The following is a 19,222-nucleotide window of genomic DNA, read 5'->3' as shown; positions in this document are numbered from 1 at the left end:
TTCCACTCCAGCACAAAGGCCAGGAGGCCCTGAGGGGAGCTGAGGCCTGCAGCTGGAGGACTGGCGTATTCAGACATTCCTGGCAGATGAGGTCATCTGAGATACAGAGCACTTGGCAGTCAGCTCTTAGTGACGCAATGTGCCCCCAGCCCCTTCCTCTCCCTCTGGGGTCTCCATGCACAGAAAACTCCACAGGCTCTGTTTGGAATGTAGGGTGATTTTCTTTGGCACTGGTAAAGTTTCCCTTATCAGTTGCCTTTCCCTCACTGAGGAAAGGGATGTCACTTCAGGGAAATGTGTGGCAGGAGCTCCAAGTGGGTCAGCCCCATGGCAACCTCACAGGCAACTAGTGAGAGGCCACTAGGTCAGCTGACAGCCTGTCCTCACCTCTGACTGACTCTCCTAAGAGTCCGGTAGTTCCAGGCAGCCCATGATCTGCTGGAGATGAGGTGGGAGAGGGATTTCCTTTGTCCTTGAAAATGGGCAGCCAGTTCCTCAAACAGGAAAAAAACAACCACAAAAGCATCCCTCGGAAGAAGTCATTAAAGATACTAAGTGCTGGTCGCCCTTGGCAAGGGACAGAATCTAGATTTCTATGCTAATCTTTCCCCAGTTTCTCTGAGGACAGGAGCTAAGGACAGAGTGCTGTGTGATGGCTTCCATCTGGTGAAGGTGGCGCCGATAAGCAGATAAATAGGAAGTCACCCTCCTCACCTACTTCCTATTACAGTTCTCTCACTCACTCCAAAGCTAACCTTAGCAAAGCAATGACTGCAAAAGCTGAATTAGGGCAAGAGACTGGCATACTTTCATGATGACTTTTTAGTCACTATCAGGCCACCCCACCAGCTAGGGCCCTAGTTGGGGAGTCCTGAGATTCCCAAACAGACCTGATGGGCCTAGACCTCAAGTAAATCCCTCTCTCCATTGTTACAGGCAATCTCTATCAGAAACAACAAAATAGACCTCTTTGTGGGGCCCCCATAGGACCTCACCCTCAACTTGGATCAACAACGGTAGAGAATGTTCCGTCCTCTGAAGGAAGGCTGGACAACATACTCTATGCTACACCTGAGGAAGATGGGTTGATATTGGGGCAGCTTGGAATGTTCCTACTCATGACCACAGAATGTGAGCTCAGATCTAGAGGGATGCAGAGGTCACATAGGCTCCTAAGCCGAATATGGACCCCAGACCACATCAAATCGATGGGGTTTATAACCAACAATATTTATACCCCTTTCCCATATTAGGGAGACACTCTCTTCCCTGATCCGGCTTTCTGGTCCTTTTTATAGCCATGACATCATCTCCCCAGACAATAACTTGGATCCACCTGCATATCAGATTTCAACCTTAGGGGAAAAAAGAAAAAGGAAAGAAAAAAACAAACTAATATAGCCATAGGGCCTTTGAAATATAACAAAAATATGCCTACTAGCTATCTATAAAATGAAGGACACACCAAATTCTTCATCTGCACTATCCCAGCTTTTGGGTTCATGATTGGTCAACAATTTGTTTGGCTTTGTATGTTAACTCTCTTTTCAACCACCATATTCCAGATGCTAGCATGATGCCAACCAGACTTCCCTGGACAGACAACCCCACCAATGTGTCCTGGAGCTCCACTTCCCCAGAGCTCTGCCCCACTAGGAAAAGAGGGAGGCAAGCTGGGAGTATGGATCGACCTGTCAATGTCCCTGTTCAGCGGGGAAGCAATTACAGAAGCCAGACCTTCCACCTTCTGTATCCCACAATGACCTTGGGTCCATACTCCCAGAGAGTTAAAGAATAGGAAAGCTATCAGGGGAGGGGATGGGATACAGAGTTCTGGTGGTGGGGATTGTGTGGAGTTGTACCCCAATTATCCTATGGCTTTGTCAATGCTTCCTTTTTATAAATAAAAAAATTAAGAAATAATAAATAAATAAATACGAAGTCCAGGTTCATCATGGCACAAGTTGACAAGGAGACCATCCTATACATGGTACTAGAGGAAACTCTCTGAGCCAGCTTCCTCATATATAAAATGAAGGAGCCAGACTAGGAGGTCCTGATGTACCCTTTCTTTACTCAAAAACTCTAAGGCCCTGAATAAGCTTGAGTTTATCCCATGAGGCAGAGGGCTTGTTGCTCTGGTCAGCATGAAATTGGGTAAGATAACAATCACATGGGATCAAAGCTGGGAATGGAAGCTCTCAGCTTGTCCTCTGAAAGGAAGCCAAGACCACAGTACAGCCCCCATCTGTCCCCAGTACATCTGCCCCACCCCCCAAGTACAACGAACCCATCTATCTCCAACATGGTGGTCACAGAAGCAGACTTGAATACTCACTGTCAGTTTCCACTTCTTGCTTTTGAAACTGCTTGAGAAGGTTGTGTGCTCTCCTCTCGGGGTCCGAGCCTGGCATTGTCCGCTGGAGATATTCCAGTAGTTTCTGTAAGCAGGGGAAATGTGGGGGCTCCCAGAAGTCCTCAGCACATTGGTCAAGCCAGGCCCTGAGGATGGAGGCGATGGCACTGGGAAGAGAAGGGGAGAGTCACTGTACCCTGCCAGCTGCGGGGACTCAAGTGAGCACAGGATGCAAGCCTACCCCAAAACTGGGGTCGCTGCTCAACAGGAAACTCAGTTCAAAGTTCCTGGCATTAAAGTGAAAACCCTGGAAAAGAAGTTGACTGACCACATGTGGCGGTTGGAAAGCAGAAGGACGACTGGTGAGTGGAAACTGAAATACCATAAGCCTGCGAAAACCCATGCAGGGCAGAGAAGACTTAGTGAGTCTTGAGGGACCTTCGAAGCAATCTGTGCACAAAATGGATTATGTGTTTCCATTTTTTGATTCACTCAAATCAGAGATCACAAAATCCAGAGCACAGTTTTCCTAGGATGTTGGGTAGTTGCCATCTCCCCCTGGCTTCTTCTTATCCATATGCCTATATAGGGATTTACTGATCCAAAGGTTTGGTCTATTTACATAAATCACTTTTACATAAAGCACTCCAGGGCATTGGTGGTTCAGTTATAGGATTCTCGCCTGTTCCGCCCCCTCCTTGTCACACTCTGATTTTCACCAGTCACTTTTCTCTCCACCCTCTCTATATCACATCCTGTTTCCACCCTACTTGGATAGTATAAAAACAGCTGCTCTTCTGATTAAAGACACTTGGAAATTGCTTTCCGGCTCCGAGAGTTCCAGAGTGTATCTCCTGCGGAAGTTGGTGCAGCACGCGTTCCTGATCCCTCTCCCACACAGCAGCCTAGATCAGCTCCAGTTGAGTTCTCTCCAACCCAGAGAGCACTAGCTCGGGAAGAAGTACCCTCAGGCTATCCCGGCACTAGGACATCACAGCCTGACAAACAAGGCCCCAAATCCATCTGGTGAGCAAAAGCACACAGGTCTGTGAAAGATAAATGTATAGATTTATTTAGTTTTTGCAAAGGTCACCAGGGTTTTAGTGTGAGCACCAGAAAAGTCCAAGTAAATTATGCTTTTGCTTCCCAGACTACAAGAGGAGAATACATTTTCAGTGAGGGGAAGACTCAACAGAGAGAAGTTAGGTCTGAGAAAGACAACGGTGAAGGCATCCCTGATGGCCTGAGTCACACCTGGGCTAAAAGAAAGAGGCAGGTCATTGTGTGCTCTGCTCCAACCAAACCCGTGACCAAGGGTCGGGATGTGGCAGTAGAGGGAGTCAACCCCTCTCTCCAGAGAAGAGATTAACATCGGAACTGCGGAGTGCTGTCAGACTTTCCAGGGCTGTGAAGAAGGCCTATTTAAGGAAGGGGGGTGGGGTGGGGTGGGAGCCTGTAGTGAGATTTCTCAGCCTAACAGAAGCCAGTGGACAGCTGGCTGGGGACTACCAGAAAATGCCTCACCTCGGGATACTTGGGCAGGGAATGTAAGGCATGAGCCTTGATGTAAGCATTCAGATTGTTACCATGCTTGAAATGTAGATTTTCTTTTGGGAGGTGTGTGGGGGGGGGCAGATTACTTGTAAAAAATTGAAGCAGTGCGGCCTGATAACATTATCTAAAATTCAAATGTGTGTCATTGACAACATCTGTATCTGTGACACTATGTCCACCACTGGAAGTCTACCTCCAGTCTTCATGTGCTTCACCTCTTTGTCCCAAGTGACCCACCTTCTTCCTCCTCTTTTGGTAACTACAGATTGGTCTTGCAGTCCAAAAAGTGCATTTCTATCAGACCACAGATTTATATGGCATGCAGAGATTTTAGTAATTATATTAAACCCTATTAAAAGCCTACACGTGGCAGCTGAGGAAGTGTCTCTGACAACAGAGCACTGAGGCTGTGAGTTTAAAACTATTTTGTTTTTGTTTTTGTTTTTTTTTTGGTGGTGCATGTGTATGTGCTGTTTTTTATTGCCACTGTGGTTATTCTTGAGGCCTCTCATAGTCATTTGTTCCTCCCCCTTTTCCCCTTTCTTTTTTTCCTTTTATCTCATAACACAGAAACTGAGAGGGGAGAGAGAAAGAGGAAGAAGAACAGAGACACACCTGAAGCACTGCGTCATCACTCATGAAGCTTCTACCCCCTGCAAGCAGGAGTTGGATATCTGAACCCAGGTCTTCGTTCATAGTATTCAACCAGGTACACCACCACCTATTTCCCTAAAAATACTTAACAGGCATCTACACAGTTTCTCTCATCCATTGGAATAAAACTAAGTGGTCAAGAAAACAAATTATACTGAGTAAGTCAGACCAGAGAGATGGCTAAGTGGTGGAGCAAAGGGTTAGTAAGCAAGAGTCACAGATTTGGGGGCCTGTGTGTATGGAACCCTAGCTTTGGTTCCCAGACCACGTATGACTGACTGGGGCTCTGTTCTTGAGAGCTTGTTTGGAGGTTCTAGCAGGGGAGCGCAGCTACTCGTATACCCTCGACCGAAGACCAGTCCGTCTCTATTCGGGGAAGGCCGTCCTCTTCGACCGAGCGCTTAGCTTCGGGAGGGACGCACATGGAGCGGTGAGGGAGGAAGGGGACACCTGCCTAGCCAGCCAGATCAGCCGAATCAACCCTGGCAATCAATGGGGTGACAGATGTCGCAGCCAGATCACCCTCACATCCTGGGGCTCTGTTCTTATATAATAAATACATCTTTAAATCCCATGAGTAGGCACTAAAGAGCTAGCTCAGTGGCAGAGCATAGAACCTGCATGTGTGAGTCCCAAGTTCAATTCCTAACACTACATGTATGTCAAGAGTTCTCATAAGGGGCTGGATGGTAGCACACTGGATTAAGTGCACATAGTGCAAAGCGCAAGGACTGGCGTAAGGATCCTGGTTCAAGCCCCTGGCTCCCCAACTGCATGGGAAGTTGCTTTGCAAGAAGTGAAGCAGGTCTGCCGGTGTCTATCTTTCTCTCCCCCACTTTGTCTTCCCCTCCTCTCTTAATTTCTCTCTGTCCTATCCAACAACAGTAGCAGCAACCAAAACAGCAACAACAATGAGAAAAAGATGGCCGCCAAGAGCAGTTGATTCATAGTGCAGGCACCAACAAGCCCCAGTAATAACCCTGGAGGCAAAAAAAAAAGAGTTCTTATAAAAATGAACAATTAAAAATAATCTAAAATAAAGTCCTATAGGCAGTAAAATACATGAGGGTTGGTAAAATGTTTTAACACAATTTTTTCCAGCCATGATGGCCTCTCTCCCTTGATGTGTAAGCTCCAAGCCAAGAAGTAGAATTGCCAAACCAGAGAGATAACTGTCCATGTGGAGCTCTTTATTTCTCCCCAGACACCTGTCTGGGGTAATGCTTTATTGTTATTTAATCAGCAGTTTAAGATAAGTCAGGGAACCCATTTTCAAAAGGAGAAAAATGTTGTTTCTACTTGAAGCTCATCTCAGAAAGCTGGATCTTTTCCTAATGTGGAGAGAGAGTAGGTAAGGAGACTCTGTGACCCTGCCCAGCCCAAGGTTGGGAGCCAACACACTCTGCCCTTCAGGGACAGAAGCCAGAGGCAGCCTTGTCCCTGACTCAATGCCAGACCCTCTGCCTTATTCTCCTAAGCCCAGGAGTGCACCTTTGTAGTAGGAGAAGCTGTCAGGTGGAAGAGACCTTGGAGACCTCTGGCTAGGTGGTTTTCATGATGAGGAAGAACAAAGGCAGGCACAAAAATACCTTCCACCCCTTCCAATTTTTTTCCTGGAAAGGATGGAAAAATCATTATCTGACTTGTCAAGGTCATCTTGCGATGCTTTCTTGTATATTTCATTGTCTGTTTTGGTACTGGTGGTGAGCAAGGCTTAGAAAACAGGGAAGAAAGGGGCCGGATGGTGGCATACCTGGGTAAGTGCACACATTACAATGCACAAGAACTTGGGCTCAAACCCCTGATCCCCACCTGCAGGGGGGAAAGCTTTGAAAGTGGTAAAGCAGTGTTGCAAGTGTCTCTCTATCTTCTCTATCTCCCTGTCCCCTTCAATTTCTGGCTGTCTTTATCAAATAAATAAATAAAGATAATAAAAAAAACAGGGTGGAAAGAAAAGAGGAACTGAGATGTATAGAGAAACAAACAACAGCTCAATTCCTACCATTTGGTTCCTGTTTATTAAACATTTTGTCTTGCTTTATATCTTACCACCTTTCAGCCACCAAATTACAGATACTACTATGATTTCATCTTGACTTCCCTGGGCAGACAAAACTCACCAATGTGTCCTGGAACCTCATCTCTCCAGAGCCCTACCCAGCTAGGGAACGATAGAAACAAGTTGGGGGTGTGGATCCACCTGCCAACACCCATGTTCAGCAGAGAAGCAGTTATAGAAGCCAGACCTCCCATCTTCTGCACTCCATAAAGAAATCTGGTCTCTACCCCCAGAGGGGGAGAAATGTTATGGGAAGATGGCGAGAGGGCTCTGAACTTCAATTACATCAGGACCCAAAGAGAGAAAAGCACAAAAGGAAGGACATTTGGAAGTAGCAACAGATATAAGTGTGACTCAGAAAAGAGGGCAGGATGGGGCCAGGTGGTGGCGCACCTGGTTAAGTGCACATATTACACAAGGAATCAGGTTCAAGCCCCAGTCCCCACTGCAGAGGGAAAGCTTCATGAGTGGTGAAGCCAAAGGTGTCTCTCTATCCCTCACTATATCTCTCTCCCTCTCAGTTTCTCTGTTCTATCAAATAAAATAAAGTTTTTTTTATAAAAAGGCAGGACCATAGAAAAAAGGGGCAAGGGAGTTGGGCGGTAGCGCAGCGGGCTAAGCGCAGGTGGCGCAAAGCACAAGGACCGGCATAAGGATCCCTGTTTGAACCCCGGCTTCCCACCTGCAGGGGAGTCGCTTCACAGGCGGTGAAGCAGGTCTGCAGGTGTCTATCTTTCTCTCCTCCTCTCTGTCTTCCCCTCCCTCTCTCCATTTCTCTCTGTCCTATCCAACAACGACAACAACAATAATAACTACAACAATAAAACAATAAGGGCAACAAAAGGGAATAAATAAATAAAATAAATATTTTAAAAAATTTAAAAAAAGAAAAAAGGGGCAAATATATAGACTGATAGATTATTATAGAAATAATAGTCAATCCATATCTGTGACCTTGGGAGAACTACTGCAGTTTCCAATGGAGGGAATGGGGACACAGAATTATGGTGGTGGGAATAATGTGGAATTATACCCATTATCTTAAAATTTTGTAAATCAATATTAAATAACTAATTTTTAAAAAGTGATTACAAACACACACACAAGTGGAGTGAGAACTAAGCACTAGAGGCAGTGGGGAGTGGGGGGTTGTAGAGGACAGCAAACCCCACGGGGGCACACGAAGCAGTTAAATCAGAGAAAAAGCTCCTGGGCAAAAATGAAGAACCCTCAGAAAGATGGAGCAAAAGTGAAAGGATCTGGAGCAGGGGATGAGCTGAATGCAGTCACACCAAGTCAAGGTGCTAACACACCTTTCCTCACTCCCAGTGATACACACAGGCCTTGCACCTGTAAACAGCCCATACTGAAGGGGACTGTACAGACTTGAGCCCATTTTACCAAACTTCACTCTCTGTGCCACACATGGAGTACTCACCACCACAAAGGGGGAAACAGAGGTGACTCCAGATCTGTGGCTCATTCCCTGCAACCTGGTCTCCCCATCTCGAAACTGTATGCACACAATCCACACACGATTGCCATGAGGTATCAAAGTCACAATACATGGGTTTAGAATAAATAGTCCCAGGGGGACCAGGGAGACAGCTCAGTGGTAACACACAGGACTTGCAAGTGACAGGCCCCAGCTAGATCCCCAGATAGCAGCCAGAACTGATCAGTGCAATTAAAAAAAAAAAGTATACTTCTTAGGACATAGAGAGTCCTCACTATTTTTATTCTACTCATAAAGAAGAATTATAGTCTGTGAGATTAAGGACTGGAGGCAAATAAGGAATTGAATTGAATTGAATTGAATTGAATTGAATTGAATTGAGAAAGCTGATCGCACAGGTATCTGAGTTAACAATTCTGATTTCCCTGGACATGATCACTGAACTTGAACAACTAAGCAGATAAAGGCAGATAGTGGAAGCCAATTTTCTCACATTGGGGGAGGACTTTACATATAAACACATGGAAGAGGGTAGAATGATCCAGTGATAATGAATCCGAGATATCAGTAGGAACTCATGTGTAATATAATATAATTTAAGGAGTGCTCATCTTAAAAATAATTATTTATGCCTGTGTAGAAATTACTATACACATGTACTTCCTAGCCCTGAGATGAAAGATGTCAACTGAGATGAAAGAATAACACTCTAATCACAGTGAGGACACCTAACACCCCAGTGGTGATTTGCAATACCATTCCAACAGAAAGAGTCTGGTCTCCCTGAGGACATGGCTGATTCTAGGACTAGGGCAGAAAACATACCATGTGATCCAACAGCATCTCAGAGAACTACAAAATCGGAGGGCGATGGGGGACGGGGCACACCTCAAACCAACCAGTCCCAGCGAACGGGCTGCCAAAGTAATTCAGGAGTCAGTTGAAGAAGGAGCTCTCAATGCCAAAGCAAAGATGATCTGAGCTGCAAAATAAAACTTTACTACTTGTACTTTAACCTAAAAATAAAATAAATGCCCCAGTGCATAATGGTGTAAAGAAAGGACTGAAGATTAGTAAATGAGAGACAGATCTCACACGCAGAAATTATCCAAATGAATGAGCTGGGTACTAATTCTAAAAGAAGAGAAGCACAATTCCCAACTCATAAGTGTGGGCTGTGAAGAGCAACTTCCCTCCAAACAATGCACTAAGCAAAGGAAGAGGGGGAGGTACTTTCCATGGGGAGCTCTGAACATTACTATTGCAGCCAGGTAACCAAGGCCAACATAAATAGTCACAGATCATGGAGACAGTCTGCATCTCATCACTGTGTGATTAGAATGACATTTTATCTCTGTGATACTCCTCTTGAACCCCCATCAATTTCAACCTAATCATGAGAAAATTCCAATAAAGAGGTGTCCTGATTGGTAGATTGTCCTCAAACAGAAACACAAGAAAAGCCAGAGAAACTATAACAGCCCAAAGGAGCCTGAGGAGAAATGGGATTAATTGTAAATTAGTGTCCTGGAACAAAAGAAGAGGACTTCAATGAAATATGAATAAACCATGGACCAAAACCTGTTCATTTATTACAACAAATGACCAGACTAAAGTAAGATACAAAGAACAGGGAGCTGTGTGAGGAAGGTATTAGGGGAATTCTCTGTAATTCTCTGTAGCTGCTCAATTTTTTTTTATATAAATCTAAAGCACTTTTAAGCAAAAATAGTAAAGTCTTAATTCTCAGAAGGAGGAACAAGAGGGTCTGGCCTATGTATTTAAGGAAAATGGTTCCTTTTTTTTTTTTTTTTTTGCCAGCAGGATTATCACTGGGGCTCAGTGCCTACGCTATTCCAAGTGAGTTTTTTTTTTCTTCCTTTCTTTTATGATGATGAGAGAGAGTGAGAGTGAGAGAGAGAGAGAGAGAGAAATAGGGAGCAAGAGAAACAGAGAAAGATCTGTAGCAATTCTCCATCACTTGTAAAGTGACTTGAAATGGATCCTTACACATGGCAACGTGTGCACTCTACCAAGGGCACCACTGCCAGGCACCTGCATGTTTTCCTTTTAGTCAAAGAGAAAGTAGTGCATGCCAAACTGCGCAGAGGCTCAGACTTTAGCTGAATCTCAGCTTTTCTCACAAGCTCACCAAACTGTGGCTCAGCTCCCTCATCTGAAAACTGGGAGAGAGTTCGTAGGAGACTATTAGAAGGACATACAGCCGCACCACAGCGTCTGTCCCTAACTGTACATGAATTCCAGCTATTGTTGTCAAAAAGGGACATGGCAACTCAACAAAATGATTCTTCAGGGACCTCAATAGCTCATTATTCTCCAATCCTGCCCATCTGAGAAGGGAGTTTTGTATTTAAGTAGGGGACTTTAATGAAAAAATTTCTGAGGTCTCCTACAGTTTCTATCATAAGAATGATAGATGCTCTGAGCCACAAGAACTCTAAGCTTCCAGGAACAGGAAGTAGGCGAGGTGTGTGTGTGTGTGTGTGTGTGTGTTTCCTTTCCAATCTGTGCTTCCTTATTCTTTCTCATGCCTTCACCCACAAGAACTCTGACCTTCCAGGAACAGGAAGTAGGTGAGGTGTGTGTGTGTGTGTGTGTGTGTGTGTGTGTGTGTGTGTGTGTGTGTGTATGTGTGTGTGTGCGCGTGCGTGTGTCCCCTTTCCATTCTGGGCTTCCTTCTTCTTTCTCATCCCTTCACCCACAAGAACTCTGAGCTTCCAGAAATAGGAAGCAGGCATGGTGTGTGTGTGTGTGTGTGCGCGCGTGTGCATGCGTGTGCGTATCCCCTTTCCATTCTGGGCTTCCTTCTTCTTTCTCATCCCTTCACCCTCTACCATTCCCCAAGAAGCAAAACTAACTTTCACAATTCTAACAGCTGTTTGGGGGAAATTAGGGGATTCATTCATAATAAAGCTAGACAGCCAGGCAAAATAACACAGATTAAAGCAAAGTATCTCAGGGTTAGCAAAATAGCTCACTTGGATAGTACACTGCTTTGCCAAGTGCACAGCCCAGATGCTATGGATTCTCTTTCTTTCTCTACTCTCTTGCTCTTTTCATCTGAACAAGTCAGCCCAAGTGGTAAAGTCTCAGAGAAGGCTAGTAATAATAATTAATAATAATAATTTATTATTTAAAAGGAATTATCTCACATGAATTTGCAAAACAAAATAAAACAGAAGCAAACAAACTGTCTCTAAAGTTTTGTGAGAACTATGGAGGTTATCTTTGGGAGATGGAAAGGTGGGAACACAGAATAATTCACCATTAATCACAAATAAAAAAAGGAAAAGGGGGGCTGGGAAGTGGCACAGCCGGTTGAGCACACACATCACCATAAACAAGGACCCGGGTTTGAGCCCCTGCTCCCTACCTGCAGGGGGGGATGCTTCACGAGCAGTGAAGAAGATCTGCATGTATCCTCTTATTTCTCTTCCTCTTATAGTCTCTTATCAGACTCACCCCTCTCAATCTTTCTGTCCTATCAAATAAAATAGAAGGAAAAAGCCTTCGCAATAGAAAGCCCCAGTGGCAATTAAAAATAAAATGGCTAGTCACAATTTGTTCCGCATTATATCTTAATTCTTTTTCAACCACCAGGTTTCACATGCTACCATGATGCCAATCTGACTTCCCTGGGCAGACAACCCTACCATGTGTCCTGGAATCCTGCCTCACCAGAGCCCTGCCCCACTAGGGAAAGAGAGAGACAGACTGGGAGTATGGATGGACCTGCCAATGCCCATGTTCAGTGGGGAAGCAATTACAGAAGCCAGACCTTCCACCTTCTGCATCTCACAATAATCCTGGGTCTATGCTCACAGAGAGATGAAGAATAGGGAAACTACCAAGGGAGGGGATGGGATATGGAGCTCTGGGGGTGGGCATTGTGTGGAAATGTACCACTCTTACCCTGTAGTCTTGTCAATATTTCCACTTTATAAATACATAAAAATAAAGTGGAAGGGGGAAAAGGTAAAAAAATAATAATAATAATAAAAGGAAAGTATCTCACATATAAGATTCAGTAACAATAGGGATACCATAGCTGAGTCTTCCTCCATTTCTCTAAGTGGGTCTACATCCTTAATCAACTGCTTGATATTCCTTTAAGTACAAAATTTCTCTGCAGCCTCAGTTTACACAATCACAAAGTGAGGATTTTGGCTCAGTGCATCTCTGTGATGGTAAAGACTTAAAGAGCCTAGAGAATGTCAGGCACTGGCAAGCACACCGCATGATGCAGTTGGGCTGGTGACAGTGAGGGCCACACTGCAGGATGAACCAATGGTCAGAGTCTGGGTGGGATGTCTATTTGCCTCTCTTACATGTGGGAAACAACAGGAGACACACAGTGACCAATCATTCTCTTCCTTCTTTTATTGCCGCCAGGGTTATCGCTGGGGCTCAGTAACTACTAGTACTACAAATCCACTGCTCCTAGCAGCCATTTTTCCCTAGGACAGAGAGAAATTGAGAGGGGAGGGGAAGATAGAGACAGAGAAAAAAGAGAGATACCTGCAGACCTACCTCACTGCTCATGAAGTTTCCTTCCTGTAGGTGGGGAGCAAAGACTCAAACCTGGGTCATCACACACGGTAAGTGTGTACTTAACTATGTGTACCACCACGTGGCTCCTCTGTTTTGCTTCTTAATCAATGACTACTGATGTTAGGAAGGGAAGGTTCTAATTTCTACTTGTGAGTTTTCTCCTCTCCCTTCCTCCCTTAATATCACAATTTTGGTTCAAGATTTCAGTAACTTTTGAGGCTGTAATTCATATTTTTCTTTGCCTACCATGGATATTATCAAGATAGCTGCAGGCTCTCTGCTCCAGTTCTTGTCTTACTTTGACAAAATATTCCTTTCACACTAGAGCTTTTACTTCTTCTAACGATGCAGATTTAAATCTAATTTTTGCTCTATTCTTCACTCCTTCTCCCTTGCCACATCTTTGTTATGATTGCTCAGCAAGTTCAATCACCTTCAGAGGATATTTCAATCTGTTGGAGTGAGTAAGGATTGCAATGTCTCTGGGAAGAGTTTTAGTATTTCCCACTGCCAAGCTTCCCAGGCATTAAGGAATCACTGCCAACTTTCTTTAACTCATCTTGCTTTTCTTTGAAGTGTTTCCAATACTTTGGATTACTACTATTTACATGACCCTTTCCAAACCAGTAACTGAAATCTGGTGTCGCTCTTTACAACTCCTGCGGGAAGATGACAAGAATGATATCCCTGGCATCTGAATGTGTAAAGTTGAAAGCAGAATGATTTCAACAGTCTGAAGGGCTGTGATGGTAAAGAGTTTGAGAAAACAGACCTGCACATTCCAGAAAGGAAGCCACAAGGATCACTTAAAGAATTGGAAAGAGGGGGTCAGGCGGTGGCACAGCGGGTTAAGCGCACATGGTACAAAGTGCAAGGACCGGCATAAGAATCCCAGTTCGAGTCCCCGGCTCCCCACCTGCAGGGGAGTCGCTTCACAGGCAGTGAAGGAGGTCTGCAGGTGTCTATCTTTCTCTCCCCCTCTCTATCCTTCCCTCCTCTCTCCATTTCTCTCTGTCCTATCCAACAACAAATGACATCAACAGTAACAATAATAACCACAACAAGGCTACAACAAGGACAACAAAAGGGGGGAAAATGGTCTCCAGGAGCAGTAGATTCGTGATGCAGGCACTGAGCCCCAGCAATAACCCTGGAGGCAAAATAAATAAATAAATAAATAAATAAAAAATAATTAGAAAGAGAAACTACTTCAGTACTACAACAGTGCTTAAAAAAAAGAAAGAGATAAAAAAAGAAAGGAAGAAGTAAAGAAGGAAGGAGAGAAAAAAGAAAGGAATGAAGGAAGAAGTAAAGGGAGAGAGGGAGGGATAAAGAAAGGTAGATAATGGGGGGGCAGTGTTCTAATCCTCCTTACATGAAGTTATGTTGCTGGAGAAGTAGTCATCTCAGATCAGCTCATAGAATGAAGACTTGTGGTGTCAAAACGCTCAGTGGATAATCTCCCAATTCTTTACATTCTCTTCATTTTGGAATTTAGCACTTCTACAAATCTGGACAACAGGAAGTCTCCTTTTTTCCATCTGGCTCAGACTGTATAACTAAAAACACGGCATTATATTATAAAAATATGAGCAGAGTAAGGAAAAGGGCCCAAGTAGATGCTTTCTTCCATCACAGGAAATGAGTTTCCTGATTTCTAATTAGAGGTAAATTGAGGGATGACTGAAGAAATCAGCATGGCACAGATGATCACATACTTCGGCCTGGCCCAAACAGTCACACTCACTGTACAGCTGACTCCCACATCTCGATATATTTTGGGGACTGTATTCCTGAGCCCCAGGGCATTCATGCTTCTCACAGTAAATGGAGAGATCTCAGGTACTGCACCAAGCCTGCAAGGGCACACTAAGCACTGGAATCACCAGTGAGCTCATGGCATAATCTCATACTTTGGAAATGCATGAAGGGTACTACTACTCAGTTCTGGCTCAAGACACACACCAGAAGCCAATCGTTTCATCTTGACTGTTTGAACAGTATTTCCAGGTTTTCCTTCTTTGAGTTCTTTTAGCCTCTGAAAAGCCAACTAGATCCATATTTGGAAATGCAGGGAAGACTATTAGCAGGGGACTTAGGAGACTGAAGCACTGTATTATGCTTTACAGCAAAAACTGGAAAACTAGACAACGGTGTAGCATTTTTTTCGTTCGAAGTCCAAATCAATATACCCCGCCACACACTTCCCACCTCAACCATGGTCTGCAAAACTCACATCCTCCCTAAAACAGGTTGTTTACTTCTTAGAATGTCATTCTAATGCCATCTGTTTTCCACCTGAAATCACAAGAAACCCATCCTTAACAGTAGGAAACAGGCATTCAACCACTCCTTGCCAGGCTCCAGAAGACAAACACTAGTTAGGTTCTTGAGGAAGGCCCAGCTGTAATGAACAGCCATGATGTCACAAGTGAAAACAAGCAAATGAAGGCAGATGTCCATTTTTTTTTCTTGCATTTTATCAAAAGTGCGTATAGTCTTTCCAACAAAGAAAAGCCGGCAAAGGAAACTCTCAAAAACTCAGTATAGCATCTGAACCATAACTGAACTGTTTCTGACAATTTCATTTTGAAAAAGGTAAAGAGGGCCAGAAAAAAAAAAAAAAGCAGGGTTTGGATGTCTGAGAGCCAACAGGCCCCAGGATCCATCCCCTGGCACTACCATATTCCAGAGCTAACTCGTGCTCTGGCTTCTTTCTCAACAAAATTTAAAAAAAAAAAAGTTGTTGTTTTTTTTTTTTGTATTTTATTTCTTGTATAGAGACAGAGAGAAACTGAGAACGAAGAGGGAGACAGAGTGGGAGGGAGACAGAGATTCACCCTGATTCACCACATAAGAACCAACCCCCACCCCCGGCCCCCAGACCATGGAGACTGGGGAAGGGGGGCTTACACCTGGGTCCTTGCACATTACAGCACGTACACTCAACCAGGTGTACCACACTCAGTCCCTATAAAATATTTTGAATCTCTGAGATTAATCTTTGAAAAAAAATGATTACAGAAAGCTAAATAAAGACTTCTGGGATGTGTGGTTTATGGAGTAACTGCAATTAGACCTTCACTCTCCCGGACACAACTACTGTAGACAACAAGAGATCAAACTGGACACAAAATCTACAGCTGAAAAAAGCCCACAGCCTCAGGTCATGCCACCTTCCAGACATCAGGCTGCAGATGCTACCATGACTCCATCCCAACTTCTCTAGGCAGATGACCTCACCAATGGATCTTGGACCCTCGCATCTCCCAGAACTCTGGTCCACTAGGGAAAGATAGAAACAGGCTGGGGGTATGGATCGACCTGTCAAAGAAGCAGCTACAGAAGCCAGAACTCCTATCTTCTGCTCCCCATAAACAACCTTGATCCACACTCCCAGTGGGGGAGAAGTGATAGGATGAAGCTAAGAGAGCTCTGAACTCTAGCACACTCACTGTATCCAGAGAGAGAGAGAAAAAAAAAAGGAGAGGGATATATGGAGGTAGTTATGATGTCATGAGTGGCTTAGAGGGAAAAAGAGGAGTGAATCAGAAAAAGAATGGGCAACTATGTATAAATGTGGACAGATAGTTGTAGAGAAGATGGTTGGCCTACAACGTCTACAACCTTAGGGGAACCATGGTGGTTTGCAGTGGGGAGAGTGAAGATCCTCCATGGTGGTGGGAACGGTGTGGATTTAAACCCCTGTCGACATGTAATTCTGTAATATAAAAATATAAAATATAAAAAAATAAAACTACATAAATGTTGTTCCAGAGATGGTTAAGCTGAAAAGAACCTCAGGGATCATATATATATATTCCAAGCACTTATTATTCAGGCAAAGAAAAGAAAACAGAGGGTGAGGGCACTAGGCTGCAAGGTGGTGAGTGACCAAGAAGTGAGACATACTACAGATCCCTTCACTAAGCCCTTCACCATACATGGCTCCCATGCCTGCTCAGCCTCTGACACAAACAACTCAATGTCCAAATAAACTCTCTTCTGTTTTCACAAAGACTCAGATACACATAAACAAAACCTATTTTTCCTTGAAGAGATGCAGTCTGTGTACTATAGAATGTCAGGCTAGCGTGGGGGGGGGTGCCTCTTCGCAGGCACGTACTCTCTGGGTTGGAGAGAATGCAACTGGAGTCAGCCTGGGCTGCTACTCACTCAGCGATGCAAGGGAGATGACTCATGAACAGAGCTTGTGGCATCAAGGCAATTCAATTCTTTTTTGACCAGGGAGCCCAGGCTTTTAAAGGTTGGACCTGGAAGTGGCAAAACGGAAATGGAAATGGCTTGACATAGTTTGGAAAGGGGTGGAGAAAGGCAAAAGGGGCTGGAAAAGGTAACTTCCTTAGCAACTTTTGCGAGGGTTTTAACTGGTAGGATAAATAATAATACCCTGCAGGCAAGGAGGGTCTTGAGGGTAGAAAGAAGATAGATCAAAGGAATGGAATGGGTGGGGATGTTTCAGGCAAAACAATGATTATGTAGATAATAAGGGGAGCAGGCCATAGTATCAGGAATGCAGGGTGCTTTGTGAGGCAGGGAGTCTGATAAGATGGGGCAAACCTTTGGGGTTACTCCTGTCCCTCCTTGCTCAACCTCTAGGTAGAGAGAGAGACTGACAGAATAGACGCACTCCTCAGGTCAAGCCCTGCCAGGCTCTACCACATCCTCACAATTTCCCAACAATAGAACGTTTCTCATCCAGGCCTACTTACACGTAGGGTCAGATGAATCTTTGCTGGGGAAGGGAGAGTGGGAGCCTTATGCACTGTAGAACACTAGGCAGCATGCTTGCCCCTCATCCACTAAACACTAATCACAACCCCTCACCAAGCTGAGACAATCAAAGGTCTCCAGACATTGCCAAAATCGCCACTCAGAGAACCACAGCCAAGCAGCTAGCTGTATTTCCTCCACTTAGCAGCTTCCATCAGGGCTACAAGTGGAAAGCCAGAGATCAGGGGCAATGGTGCAACTGTCAGTACTTTACACATGAATCTGAGAAGTAGCTTTCCTGAGTCAGAAAGGCAAAGCAGTGACCCTTCTAGTTCAGAGAAGTGACTGGGAGAAGTGTATGTAGGAAAACAGTACAAAACAACAACAGAGTGAGGTGAGAAATGATAAAAGCTGGTGGTGGTGGGGAAACCCAGTGAGGGAGACAGAGAGAAAGATTAGAAACCCCAAAGAGGAACCCAAAGAGAGACAGAGAGAGTAGGTAATGGAAGAAAGAGGTTAGCTGAGAGAACAGTGCCAATATTCTAGGATCTGCAGGATACAACAGCCCTGTCTATCATGCCTTCATCAGAGGCATAATATGCTTTTAAAGCAACTCAGTCTGAGGAAAAAGGTTGAGAACTTTCTGTCACTTCACTGTGAGGCTTTGGGAAAGGACCACTGTCCCAGACAATTGACCTCTCTGGGGACGTCTCCATAAGACTCTTCGTGAAGGTCTCATACAGTTAAAATTGTGAAGCCCTGAAACTGAGGAGGTAGCACAGAAGTTTGCACAACAGACTCTCATATCTGAGTCACCAGAGATCCCAGGTTCAACACCACAGTGAGCCAGAGCTAAGAAGTACTGTGATAACAATCAATTAATTAATTAACCCTAAGGCCCTTTGAAACAGCTTCTAGCATCTCACCCACAATACTACTCCTGGTGTACAGGACTATCAGGAGCCTTTAGAGGTCACAGAGGTGGCTCAGTAGGTAGAGTACATGCTTTGCAAACATGAGCCCCTGGGTTCATTCACTCTCCGGCATTGTATATGTAGGAATGGTGCTTTGATCTCTCTCTCTCTCAGAAGAAAATCAATTAGATAAATCGCTGGTTGTGGCTTGAGAGTGAGCCTGCAGAAAAGACACACTTACTTCCTGATCACTGCTTTCGACTCTGAGGAACTCTGGCTTCCATCTTCTTCACAGTTGGGACTTGTCAGGTTTCCATACCTTTAAAGAGAAAAACAAACAGAAAGCCAGTCAGTGGCGTTGAAAAGCAACTCTACTCAATTCCAGCCATGAAGTAATAGGCAGGTTTTAGAGGAGGAATCACAGGAAGGAATGGATACACATTACCATTCAAAACTGAGACTGCATTGGTATGTACCCTATGGGCTTATCAGTCTAAACCAAACAGAAAACAAGTTAACACTTTCTCTCAGTAGTTAGCACTCTTTGAATTTTCTCAGATGAGATGGGGCTTTTCCTCTTAGCAGTAGACGTAGCTGTTCCCAGAGACATAAGTAAAGGCTCCGCAAGGGTTGAGCACTCACCCTGCCTCTGCTCCTGGAACAGAGGCGCATTGTGACTCTGCTGGCAGCTGTCACACCTGGGCCACACCGGTACAAACTGACACGGCACCATGAAAACTAGGCTGGTCTGCTGGAGGAGGTTATAGATCTGATTCTGGACCCTGAAGCGATGACTGAGAAGAAACAAGGACTGGAGAAGAGAATTCTTTCTGCCTTGGTGACTAGGCTGGTGGCTGTGGGGGAATACCGGCTGGGCCGACTCAGCCACACACCTGGCCGCACAGGTTCCAATTTTCGTAAAG

At 44.6% G+C, this 19,222-nt stretch overlaps 1 protein-coding gene across 8 annotated transcripts in view; it reads right to left on the bottom strand.

Moving 5' to 3' along the window:
- RGL1 (ral guanine nucleotide dissociation stimulator like 1) overlaps positions 1 to 19,222 on the bottom strand; it is a 223,560-nt gene that overhangs the window by 42,723 nt on the left and 161,615 nt on the right. For all 8 annotated transcript variants that reach the window (XM_016188465.2, XM_060197817.1, XM_016188467.2 and 5 more), the window contains 2 exons: positions 18,541 to 18,618; positions 2,339 to 2,523 (listed from right to left, as the gene is read on the bottom strand). In XM_016188465.2, the coding sequence (XP_016043951.1) occupies positions 2,339 to 2,523; positions 18,541 to 18,618 (263 nt within the window). The remainder of the gene's footprint in view (positions 1 to 2,338; positions 2,524 to 18,540; positions 18,619 to 19,222) is intronic.

The sequence above is a fragment of the Erinaceus europaeus genome, chromosome 9 (genome assembly GCF_950295315.1).
Source record: "Erinaceus europaeus chromosome 9, mEriEur2.1, whole genome shotgun sequence".
NCBI lineage: Eukaryota > Metazoa > Chordata > Mammalia > Eulipotyphla > Erinaceidae > Erinaceus > Erinaceus europaeus.
This window is presented reverse-complemented; position numbering and strand designations above follow the sequence as displayed.